Source organism: Antedon mediterranea, chromosome 1 (assembly GCF_964355755.1).
Source record: "Antedon mediterranea chromosome 1, ecAntMedi1.1, whole genome shotgun sequence".
NCBI lineage: Eukaryota > Metazoa > Echinodermata > Crinoidea > Comatulida > Antedonidae > Antedon > Antedon mediterranea.
In genome coordinates, this window is record NC_092670.1 from 29,435,900 (window position 1) to 29,449,221 (window position 13,322).

Genomic DNA, 13,322 nt, shown 5'->3' on the forward strand with positions numbered 1-13,322 from the left:
AAACTTGATGGAGGCAATCAAATTGGCAATTTTTATATTATGTAAGCCTCTAAAATTAAAAACATTTCTTCATTTTTGCGATAGTTGTGTACAAATAAAGCCTTATTACAGTTTATCAAAAATAACTCATACTTTACCTTACTATATCTTGCAATGATCTCAAAACTTTTTCTTTAAGCTCTTTTTTAATGAATACTGGTGTTGGTAAACCACCCTCAGTCTCTGTGATGTTCAAACTTTCTTTTACCTTGATGCTAGCATTATGAATTAATTTCCAGGCTTCTATATAAGAAGAATTTATTTTACTTATTTCATATAACAGGTCATTTAGTATTAGTTCTCCATGAATATACTTAATCATTCTATTAATTGTTTTAATCTGCAATCCCAATCGTTTACTTAGAACAGTAGATGTGTTTATTATATATAGAGGTAAATAATAAGTATAATAAGGTTGGGTGGTACGAATATTTCATGAACTGAAAAATTTACTGCTCAGTGCAGTCAATTTCAACGAATACAAATGACTATAATTTTTATGTGTGTAAATTTTAAATATAATTTAAATATGTATAATTATGTTTGTATGATGTAGTATGTTTAAGCGGATATTAGCCCTTGATGGCATTTGCAGCAATAAAGAGATTGAATTGAATTATTAGTTTTATAACACATCCATTGTAAATCGTTGAATGTGGATGTGAAGTCTTTAATACAAAAAGCTAAACGTGAATTAGAGCGCATTAATTATCACCAATAGATATCAGTTTTCTGTTAGATAGAGCTAATAATGAATACGAATGGTGCGTAATTAACCAATTAAATTTCAAGGATATATGCAGGTGTGCTATAAAAATAAATGATGAATATTTTGAATAGAGAATATTTGATTAGACTTATTAATATTTTATACAGGTTAGTTAGTTTGTAAATAGCAGGTGTTATTTGTTGTTGATAAAGTGGCCTTTATGCTCTTGGATCTTCCTACAGTAGGAACTACTATTTACCTGTCTTGTTTTGTATTGTTTTCCTTTATAAATAATAATAATAACTCAGCAACCAAACTAACCTTCATCTTCCATTTTTCCTATGAAGAGCAGAAGCTTAGACAAGCTGGTGAGGCAGACAACCTTCATGAGTCTCTCCACTATCATATCTAGCATATGTGTGATCATCACATCTGGCTTGCTACTGGTGTCTTTGATCTTCTCAATGCAATATTTCATACTGTCCAGAATCCATAAAACTACTTTCATGTAAGATTTAACCAGCTGCAAGCAGTCATCCATAATACAATGACCACTTTGAAAGTAAGATATATTGATAAATAGTAAGATATATTGATAAATAGTACGATATATTGATAAATAGTACGATATATTGATAAATAGTACGATATATTGATAAATAGTACGATATATTGATAAATAGTACGATATATTGATAAATAGTACGATATATTGATAAATAGTACGATATATTGATAAATAGTACGATATATTGATAAATAGTAAATAATATGATATAAACTACTGTAGAACCTCTATTCGGGACATCATAGGGGACTTTTAAATTTGAGTGAAGTTCTCGTCCACACGGGTCGTAGTCGATTGGTACTCGTCAGTTGGTCAGGCCTAGAGCAGTAACCTACACCAGCTAGGTCTGGTTTTAGAGGGCCAGTACAATATCTATATATTAATACTACAACATTTTTCGCGTATTTTACGTATCTCCTTCAAAACCACTGAACAGTACATGCTCACATTTGGCACACTGATGTTTATTGATGGGCCGCACATGATAGGCTACGTCACTTTCCTGAATTTTAGGGATAAACACTTAAAAAAGGCAAAGAATAGCAGTAACTTGACGTGTCAGTGACCATGTTACATCACTGTATAAACTACGCAACCTCCTCTGTTGTGTACCGCCATGGCCAGATCTACAAATACCATGCCGGGCCACCAAAAAACAGAGTCTTTAGTCAACTGTATCAACTTATTGCGTCGTTGAAGTTTTAATTAATTACACCTATCTTAGGAACAGAATGTATTTTGTAAATCACGGTTTGGCTCAGTAAGTAAAACGCTGTGGCCTTTGAAATTAATGCTTAGTAGGTTTGAGTTCAAATCCACAATATGTGTAAATAATAAGTATCAACGCTTAAAACCAAAAATCTAAACCTCCATGTAATTACAAAAGTAGCAAAAAAGATACCAAATCTCATGCAAAAAAATAGCAATAAATAAAAAACCATTGAAATAACAAAAAAAAAGTAAATGAAAAAAAAAATATGTGTGTTTCCACAAGATATCAGATATAAAATTTTGTGTCCGAGCGCATCATCAAATTTCGAGTAGTGTTTGCACTTTTTCCATGGATTTTGAAGTCCGTTCTATTATTCGAATACTGTTCACATCTTAAAATTCTATAGCTGACTGATTAACAGACTTCAACGTGCATCTCTCATGCATGTTGTCACTTTCTGATGCGCACACTAGAATAATATTTACACAGCACAAAGTCCCATATCCAGTATTGCGCTTTTATCATCCCATCCTATTTATTATTATGGCAGAAAATTAAGTAATTAAATTTGTGGTATAGCAATAACCCGTGCACGGAGCACGGGTTATTGCAAGGTATACTGCTAGTAAATAATGTCATAAATGTATCTTTGCACTTTCCTTATACATCCAGTCACATTGTATAGTTGTTTATTTCTGAATATTAAGAAGTTCAGGAACTAATATTGACACCTTGGACTCGATGGACGCGAGAAAAAAAAGTTGATACTGTAGATGACGTCATATCAATTTACTGTAGACAACCATAATAATTGCACTCGCTCTTAAAGTAATAATGACTTATCTATTCCGCTATGGAATAACTCTCAGGGTAAAAGAACTTTTGTTTATAGATCAACTAAACTATGGAATTCTCTACCAAATAACATAAAATCAGAACTCCATAATATGTCTTTGGCAACTTTTAAATCTTCACTATAGAAAACATATATGTATTAACCTTTTTGCCTTCACAATTGTAAATAGTTTTATATCTGTTTTCTTTCTTTTTGTTTTTCTTTTATATTTTATTTTTGTTGTAAATATGTTTACTGAACCACTTTGGAAATCAGTACATTTGTATTGAAAGTGTATTTCAGTTTAAAGAAAGAACAAATAAATAAATAAATAAATATGAATCATGTCGTTGATTAGCCAGAATCCAAAATTACTGCACAGTATTTTGACAAAATAGAATCTGTTTCTATTCTGACCTGATTTCCGATTTTACATATTTATATGACTTGTTTTTCTGTGACATTTATGTATTTTATCTTTTTTAGCTTTTTATACTTTAATCTTCAGTGTGAACTAGATACTTACCCAAGTTTACTAACACAAATAAACAAAATGTCAAGCAGGCCTTTCATGCAGTATGGTCTTTGAATACAGATATCTTCATATGTAACCATACTGTTAAAAACTGCTGTACAGGACACTATCTGTTTAAATTAAATGTAGGAAAAATATATCTAAAACTATCAATGTACTTGTCTACATGTTCAATAAACATTAGAAAATTAGAGGTTCTTGAGTGGAAAATTTACTATGTGTTATCACAGTATTAATATATCAACAAATATTTTTGATCAGTTGAATGATGACTGCACTTCATGAATACAGAAACATGATAAAACATGCAATTGATAACTCTAAAAAAGACAACCATCATGTGAAAAAAGTTGCATCTATGTAACTATACGTCTATAAAGGGGAATCCCAACCAAAATAAGAGTTTTAGCAAAAAAAAGCAAATAATTCAGTATAAATTATAATACATGGTGTCTGGGAGTAATACCAAGGGACAAGCAAATTAAATAAATCTAATAAAAAAAGCTGTACCTGACATGAAATGGCATGCTCTAGGTATGACAGTATCAAAGAGTTGGGAGTTGGTCCAACAAATATTTGATTCAACAGAATATCAGCAAGGTTGAATAAATCTCCGGACACTCCTTGAGGAATGATTTTCTTTATTTCGATACTCCATTGGACTTCTGACCATCTTTCCCTCCAGGCCTTCATGATCTGCTGTTGTAATAATTCACTCTTGTATCTTGTCTGAACATCCATTGCAAATAATCTTTAAAATTAATGTGTACAGAGAAATCAGATGAGTGTTCTGTTATGGCCTAAATAGAGCCTCATGGAAGTCATGTGTAACTTGCAGTTAGAAAACAAACATATTGTGATTGGTCCATACGAAAAAGATAGTATATAAAAAACAATTCCTCTCTAAAATGGTGAGTAAAGAACATAGTGAGCAGACAGCAAATCAACCCTCAATAAGAACTGCCAGTGAGTAAAGAAAAAATTAATTAATCAAACCCAAAACCCTCAGAGATACTTTCCACATAATCAATACGGTAAACCATCCAGAATCACACAAGTCAATGTAATTAATAAGTCGATTATCCCAAAATTAACTTTTCTGACTAATAAATTTGACACATCATGTATTTTTACATCTCCCAGCCAGATTGATGCCTGTTATTCTCTACGCTGGGCGGATCTAGACATTTTCATTTTTAGAGGGTGAGGGAGGACCTAAAAAAAGGGCACCTAAACCAAGGCAATCTAAGATCAAAGGATTTATCTGTGGCTGCTACACATCAGTTCCATGCTCCTTGTCGTGGAGAATATGTACAGTACATAGTACAGTAAGTCTGTTGGTATTTGTCGCAGCCAGACATAAGATCAAAAGACTATTACAAATTCCTATCTTGGCAAGGTAAGATCAGAGCCCTGTTGTTAGATTGCCTTGGTTAAACAAAGGACCCAAATTCTATTTTTGTCAGTGAAAAGAGTGCTATCATAATAGAACACAAAGTTTATTGCATTCACGCCACTGAGCTGAATAACACAATGCTATCTCCGCCAAAATCTAACAGCCTCAGCAGATTTTCCCACTAGGCGAATCTAATTTTTTCGCAGAGAAAAATCGGGCTATTGCTTCTACTACAAAAGAGCCAATAACTGTGATATATTGATCATGTTCATAGCGCCATGTGTGGCTACTGAGCTTTTTGATTTGCATGAGTGCACATGAATGCGTAATTTTCTGAGCTCCGATTGGTTGGACAATTTTTCACTTCACAAAAGTAGAAAAACAATGCCCAAAAGTCATTCATCATATTAACACATCATCTTTTCATATTTACCCTTCAAATAATGAGTACGACTGGTAAAGAGCGCTATAATATTAATAAGTATAAATTTTTTTATTATTATCATTTAAAATCCATCTAATTTTTGTTCTTTGAGCACCATAATACCCAAATTTATCCGGAACATTTATCCTGACCAGGAGCCCTGGATGGCCCCCTGTCCCCCAGCCAATATTACATTATTATAAGGGTCTCTGTTTGCGAGATTCTTGAAAACAGGAACCCCAACAAAAAACTACTCAATATAAATTGTTAACCTAGGCTACTAACAAATCTTTTTCATACACACTCCTGAACTGAAAAAACACAAATAAATTAAAACATTATAGAAGAATTTATGTTTAAAAATGCATATTCTGCAATACAGTACAGTATTAACAAAACGCCGTGGCTAAAGATACGGTACCGTATTCTAACTTCTGTTTACTAAAGGTACGGTAAAATTGCATTACGTCATAACCAGCCAATGGGGTGCTGGTACGTGTGTGACGTCATCGCATAAGGACTTTGGATTTTTTTCCATATCGCGAAAACAGTGATCAACCGCATTTTCTTTATGCTTCATTTATCGCCGTCGTGTGTGACAAAAACTAAATGTAGCCTACGTCTGTTATTATTATTGAAAAAAACATGTTGATTTTAATTCTAGAATACAGAAAGCCGTTTCAAAAGAGGCCTTAGGCATATGAGTTTGTTTGTGTAGGGAAAGCGATGCCAGGCTGGGGCCAGCTGCATGTGTGCGCTGATTTCTGTGACTCAGCCCTGGGGCTACTGTCTAAATCATATTATTTGAGGGCCCCTTTATTGTCCGCATTTGCTTGTTGTTTATGGTCACCATTCTAAACAAAGTTTAATAAAAAATATAGGTCTAAATCCCGGTCTAAATAGGCCATTTGGAATAAAAATAAAACCCTCATCAGCGCACACACATCCATGCAGCCTGGCGCCACCGACAAGAATTCTCTACACAACAGACGCGATATTAAAAAAAATCCAAAGTCCTTATACGATGACGTCACACACGTACCAGCTGATTATGACGTAATGCAATTTTACCGTACCTTTAGTATAGTAAACAGAAGTTAGAATACGGTACCGTATCTTTAGCCACGGCGTTAACAAAATGGGCCGAATTGTCCCGGGGATAAATGGTCCCGCGCTGAATCATCCCAGGGCCAAATGGTGTCAAGACAGGCAGGGAGCAGCAGGGACAACAAAATCAAGCATGGGAAGGCCTAGCCTAGACTAGCTATGCCTTTAGCCTAGGCCTATAGATAGCCAGTAGTAGTAGTCTAGGCTGAGTTTCTTACACGTCGTACACCATGCATTTAATCATAATGCTTTACTACATCTAGGTTGACCCGAATGCACAATACCTGCCTTGCCAGCCTTATCTAAGGCGTCCTAGGAGGCCTACAGGCTAGCAGCCTAGGCCCGGGCCTAGAGCTAGGCTAGAATAGAAGGCCAGTGAGGCCTAGCTAGGCCTACCTAGCTAGGCTCTAGGCTAGGCCTAAAGGAGCTTAAAAATTGTTTATCTAGCCTAGGCCTAGGCCTATACATACGTCCTATAGTATAGCAAACAAACCGTAAAGGGCAAAATAAAACATTATTCTAACCATCTAGGCCTAACCTAGGCCCAGGCTAACTTACTTTTTCTGTAATAACGAAATACAAAACTAAATCGGCGCTCGACTCATCATCGAACTCTCTAAAAAAAACAAAAAGACAACCCTTAACCTTTTTATTAAAAATTGACCAATCACAATGCACCAATTACTTATAAAAAAAGAAGATGGCTGCGCCCATGGTTAACAGTTTTGCTCAAGCAAGGCACTTGCTATTAGCTAAATCACTGAATGTCCGAACGATAAATCAACATGCATTTAAACTTACTTCATGTATTAATATATCTAGAAACAAATTTGAATCTAAATTTAGGTTTTCTGCTTCTAACTTTTCGTCATGCACGTCCACAAAAAGAGGTTGTTCTAGGCCTAGGCATAGACCCTTATTATTACGAAGATGTCAGTTTGTACTGTATTCTTCTCGTCACGATAGGTCGAGGGAACGTAATAAATTATTTGGGTCTCGGCTAGACAATAACAGTAATAAACAATTGTCAAAAAATGATCAACTGTCGGGAGTAGACGATACATCCTTGTTGCTTGGTTTTACAGGTAGGGAGCATTGCCTACAAAATATTAAATTATATTGGCCGTGTGTGTCATGATTATCATATTTGGGTCATTCTTCAGTAAGTGTCTAATTTCAGGTTTATAAAAAATCGATTTTAAAATTTGCATTTTTTAAATTTTAAAAGTTTATTCAGATAAATGAACATGTATTACATGGCAAGCGTATGTTTGGCGCAATCTTTATTATATATTTCGTATTTTATTCGTATTTATAAATACATGGTTCTATGTTACTGTCATTTCCGTCACATTTATGGAATATACAAAGATAGAAAAAATAACGGTTTAGGAATTATAAAATTATTTCCATTATTAATTCTTTGATACTATATATTATTTTTGTCTCTATTCATCAAAAAATGATTGTTTTAACATTTATTAGTATGAATGATGTTATACGTTCAAAACCATTTACTATTCCAAAAAATAATAATTTTCAGAAAATAGTATGACTGTCACTGATGTTTTACAAAATTCTGTTGAACTAATAATTACTATCCATTGACATAGTAGAAGAATATTGTTTATATTTCAATATACCACATAATTGCGTTCATTACATAAATATTTTAGGATTTAAAAGGATAAAATATCCATGTGACGGAGATGAAACCGTGACGGATATGACAAACTTAAAAAATCATGTGACGGAGATGACTTTAAGATATGATTTGATTATGTTTATTGACCAGAGTCACATAGATGTAATAACATAATAAAGATATACAAAACAAAATGTACAACAAAAAAAGGCCCTGGCAATAACATAAAGTCGTATCCGTCACGGGCCGTCATCTCCGTCACAACGAAACATTGGGAAATGTGACGGAGCTGACCGTGACGGAGATGATGTATTTAGCATTGGACAGCCTAGGATCACATCGTAGGCATGTCTGACAGCGGAGATGGATTGCATACTTCTGGATACCATGAATAACTTGTACTTCCAGTTGAAAAAAAACCAGAAATTATAATTATTTAATGAGTTCTATACCGTTCGGATATGACATTCAATAAAGGTACGCAACTGTAATTTTTCTAAAACCTTGTTTTATTAGCTTTTTTCCTCTTTTATTGAAAATGATGTGCGGCTAGTTTTATTTCAATATCTTCGCATGTTTACAACGCACAGTCAATTTTTGTCCCCGCCGTTCATTAAACTGTAGACGGCACATTTAAATTATGTGACGGAAATGACACAAAACTGCGGGACAAGCTTTTTTCCAAACAAAAACTTTAAAGTTTGAGATTTAATGTATGTAGAGATGTATTTCGAAGAATATAATCGCATGAAATCATGATTAACTAACTTTTTACAATATTTTCGATAACAAAAGTCCTGTTATCAAATATATACGGCGATCATAAATTGAAGATGTACGATCGGGACATAGGATTTTAGGGGGTTGCCTGAAACATTTTTATAAAAATTAACAATATCAATGTAATTATCTTTGTTTTATGTAATTAATTATATTTACAATAATGTTGATTATGATTTAAGTCAAGAATTTTGATTTTTTAATGATGAATTTTCAGTTTCCATCCCACCAAAGTATCGGGACACGATTTTAGACACTTACTGAAGAATGACCCATTTATATCATATTATATATAGGCCTAGGCCTATTTGCATTGTAGGTTGGGCCTGTCACGCCAAAATCGGTCCAGTCGGACCAGTTTTGGCTCTAAATTTGTGGCCAAAAGCAGTCCGCCACTGCCAAAATATGTCCGAGTTTTTCTTCTGTCGATTTTAATTAAATTACTAATACTCTAGCCTAGTAGGCCTACGATATGATTTTTAAGTTGTTTATGGCAAGAAAAATATCCCATAATATATATATATATAAACAAATCAGGCAAAGAACAGTAATTCTAAACCGGCCATAATATATATATGTAAAGTTATCTTATAAATACTATAAATAAATGTATTTTATCTAAAAACATGACTTACAGTAGGTGTTCAGTCGGATTTCAGCCTGCCACACGGTCACATGAACGAGTATGAGACGCTGATATTGCCAACTAGATTTTATTTTATGATTGAGTCCTTTTTTCTTCCTATGCCTATTAATCAATAGTATAATTGTTTTATAATGATTGAATTGATTTATTTATTGATTACCCATAAATCAGTAATGAATTATATATCAATCTGTTTTTAATCCACTTTGTTCTTTTTTTTAAACATCTTTATTTCCCCATGATGTTAAAACAAACGAACAAAGTCGATTAAAAACAGATATATTGTACAGAAAAAGCCTAACAATAGTACTAATTATGTATGAGTTGCTACTAATAATGATAATTAAAAAACAAACCAATTTTGGTGTGAAAGGCCTCTTAGGCCTAGTGTGAATTATGTTGAATAAGGCTAGCTGCTAACCTGGTGGGTGATTTAAACTTAAAAAAGACATACTCAACATAAACAAAGTCTTGAACAAGTCTTTGCAAGTGGAGTTGTTTTTGTCATGAGAAACAATCCTTTCATATCTGTTGGGATTTGAACTCGGGACATGATCTATTTTGCGTTGATGAAAAATGGTAAAATCTCAAAGAGAAGCCATCTCGAAAAGAATCCCCCTGTTTTAAATGCAAAAGTAATCTTAAAAAAGGAGCCCATCTCGATAAGATCTTGAAAAGGAGCCCACCCAACAGTTTTTAAGAAAGAAGCCCACTTTTCGAGGGTTTTACAGCAATACATTTGATAATGTATGATGTATTGATGCCTTTTCTTTAATATTACCACATGTACAGTAATTTATTCTTTATTTATTTAATCAGGTATAGTAATAGCAGTAACAATCTTTGCTTTTTATATGCAAAAAGGTGATTTTAAAGATGAGATAGCTGTGTTGATTAGTAAAGCATTAGTAAGTTTAAATGTTATTTTAATATCATAGTAATAAACCAAACCAGACATTTTCCATTAAAGGGGTGTGTATAGAAAATAAGATATGGATATAACACTAAATTTAAGGGTAATATAATTCAGATTATTTGTGTTGGGATATGGAGGCATCCTTTCTAACTCTGTCACTGCATTTATGGCCCTGCTTTTTTGCTACTAGGCCAATATAAATGTCCACTCTCTATACTCTAACCCTAGCTGTATTTACCAATCAGGTATTTCGTGTACAGTATATTTTATAGATTAATAATTATTAGATTCTAAAAACAGTATATAAGAGATAATTTTTAATTAAAATTAAAAAGATTTGTATTTATTTGTATAGGTTGCTGAGAGAAGAAATCAGCAAGAAGAAGCTGAAGCTCTGCTTCATGAAGCGCTACAAATAGCCCAGAAATCAGACAGACAAGAAGCTGTAACTTACACGTTAGATCAGGTTAGTATTTCAGTGTGTAGAAAGGAGAAGTGTTCTGACATTCTTCACCTGATACTTTGCCCAGAAATCATACAAACAAGAAGCTGTTACTTACAGGTTAGATCAGGTTAGGATTTCAGTGTGTAGAAAGGCCAGGTTCCTTGTGCTCTACTCTTTGTGCTAGTACAACTGAAAGGAATCAAACAAAACAGAAGCTGCCAGTGCTACCTACTTGTTAGAATCAGGTTAATATTTCAGATGCCAAAAAAGGCTAGTTACCCTCTCATTTGCCATTATATATAGAGAGTTTTAGTTTTACACCTCTTAAAATAAATTAACAGTGTAAAAGTGTTTTATTTTACTTATTTATTTTGTATCTCAATTGAAATCAGTCACTACTATCCACAGTTTTTCATTTATTTGCCTATTATAATAGTACAATACATAAACAGGTAATATTTGATTATCTATATTAGTGCTACTAAATTGGTCACATAATTTTATGTATCTACTCACATGATAGGCTATTTCACTTTTATGAATTTTACGGCTAGCCCAGTGAGTACAACGCCGTGGCCATTGATATCAATGCTTCGAGTTCGAATCCGCAAAATGTATCACTGCTTAAAGCAAAAATCAAAACTAGACCACAATTTAATTTAAAAAGTAGCAAAACGGATAACAAACAAACAAATTGCAAAATAAAAAACCATTGAAAATGAAATTTAAAAAAAAGGTAAATGAATAAATATAAACGCAACGAATTCAAATTAAATATTACCACAATTACAAAAAACAATAATTACCGTACTGACACGGAAACATGAAATCACGGGCTTATACCCGAGGATCCAAAAATGCAGATTGTCAAAAACAGCACATGTACACTGTGTATTCTACCATGCGAGCGAGCGCCCTCACGTGTACGACGTTGCCTCTAAATACACGAGGTGTAGAGTGTCGGAAAATTAAGCTTATAGTTCGTGTAATTTATCGTAGAATATCTTATTTTAAACATCAATTTAACAAGAATTTATCAAGCAGAAAAGCAAGTATACAATGTTCGTTAAAATAGAAATGTACCAAAGAAATTTAATAAGCTTGTTTATGGCAGCCGATACCAAATAGTGGTTTTCCGTTTTGGCGACTTGTAGCGTCGTGTGTGAAGCGATCTTCGACCGCGATGGAGTGTAAACAAAACAGGACCGCTAGGCCTCATATGGCCTAGGCTAGCGTATATTATTAGCCTAGCTTGGTTATGATCAAAGGTAGGTGTATTCGGTGTACAGTATGGACGTCGCCAAATACAAAATAATTTATTACGACACACACTGTAGATCTTCCAATTAATGGGTGGGCTTATACCCGAGTGCCTCATTTTTCATGAAAATTAGTCAAAAGTTGGGGGTGGGCTTATACCCGAGTATGGGCTTATACCCGTGTCAGTACGGTAATAACAATGTGTTAGCAATCATTTGTATATGATTTAGCTTTCTGTTGCATTTGATTTATGTCCACAAGCTCTCACAAAAAACAACAAAATATCAAATAATACACCACGAAAAACACCCAAAGCATATATAAAAATATATTTGTATTTAATACTTTCGATAGTGTCCGCGTGCATCATCTAATTTGACTACCCTCATGTGCACTTTTTTTTGTTGATTTCAAGTCTATAAGCAGCTGTAGTTTTATTATTCCAATACTTCACAACAGAAAAAGACCAGTGCGGAGCACGGGTAAGTGCTAGTATAAATATAAATTGCATTCAATGTTTTCTTTTTTTCTTCTTCAGATGGCTAACTTAGCTCTACGTAATCACCAAGATGATAAAGCTGAGAAACTAATCAAAGAAACAATCAAACATCTCGTCGCAAATGGTTTTGACAAAACGAGTAACGCTGTTGTAGAACTGTCTGTCAAATTAGCTAACATCTATTCCAAGTTTAATAAGTAAGTATTTTAATAGGGTCAATGTGGCATGGTGGTTTACCTGCTTCCTTAATATCAATTATAGGGTGCTGGTTCAAATTATTGCAATTTGTTGTTGACATGACTCCTAAACTGAAAAGTGATAGATATAGACATTTAATAATAGGATGGCTATCCATCACAACCAAACACAGTTTGAATTTTAGCTACATTTCCTTAAGGCAAATGTTGTTTTAGGTATTTGACAAAGCAGACAATTTGTCACAAAAATCGCAGCGAAATCAAAGAAAATTTTATTGAGGTCACATTTGTAGTGTGTGTTGTCAATGTAAATCAGTAGGCAGAATGCAAATGATTTGTCAGATGATGAGAAGAAACAAGCTTTACAGCTAAAATGAAAGAAATGGAAAATTATAAAGAAATAAAGTATGAAATTAAATCAAAATTATAAAAAAAAAAAATAATAAGAACTGCATAAAATCTTATTAGGCCTAAAAAGAAAAATAGTTTGTTTGCTGTCATCCGCCGCCCCTAATTTCGCCAAAAATTTGGGGCGGAGATAAGAAAAAGTTTTTTTTTTACGTTGAGGGCGCTTTAAAAAAAAAGTTTTTTTATGATTTTTTTTGGCCG

General features: G+C 33.4%; 2 protein-coding genes and 1 long non-coding RNA gene across 6 annotated transcripts in view; 1 reads left to right on the forward strand and 2 right to left on the reverse strand.

Moving 5' to 3' along the window:
• The window catches only part of LOC140063627 (mediator of RNA polymerase II transcription subunit 24-like), a 54,472-nt gene extending 47,540 nt beyond the window's left edge, over positions 1-6,932 (reverse strand). For both annotated transcript variants that reach the window (XM_072110049.1, XM_072110050.1), the window contains exons 1-5: positions 6,884-6,932; positions 3,909-4,149; positions 3,390-3,508; positions 1,070-1,302; positions 138-282 (exon numbers count right to left, since the gene is read on the reverse strand). In XM_072110049.1, the coding sequence (XP_071966150.1) occupies positions 138-282; positions 1,070-1,302; positions 3,390-3,508; positions 3,909-4,139 (728 nt within the window). In that variant the 5' untranslated portion in view covers positions 4,140-4,149; positions 6,884-6,932. The remainder of the gene's footprint in view (positions 1-137; positions 283-1,069; positions 1,303-3,389; positions 3,509-3,908; positions 4,150-6,883) is intronic.
• The window catches only part of LOC140063636 (uncharacterized), a 478,535-nt gene that overhangs the window by 182,134 nt on the left and 283,079 nt on the right, over positions 1-13,322 (reverse strand). The window lies entirely within an intron of this gene.
• Positions 7,048-13,322, forward strand: part of LOC140063628 (tetratricopeptide repeat protein 19, mitochondrial-like) — a 32,273-nt gene continuing 25,998 nt past the window's right edge. For both annotated transcript variants that reach the window (XM_072110052.1, XM_072110051.1), the window contains exons 1-4: positions 7,048-7,410; positions 10,216-10,304; positions 10,668-10,778; positions 12,556-12,713. In XM_072110052.1, the coding sequence (XP_071966153.1) occupies positions 10,251-10,304; positions 10,668-10,778; positions 12,556-12,713 (323 nt within the window). In that variant the 5' untranslated portion in view covers positions 7,048-7,410; positions 10,216-10,250. The remainder of the gene's footprint in view (positions 7,411-10,215; positions 10,305-10,667; positions 10,779-12,555; positions 12,714-13,322) is intronic.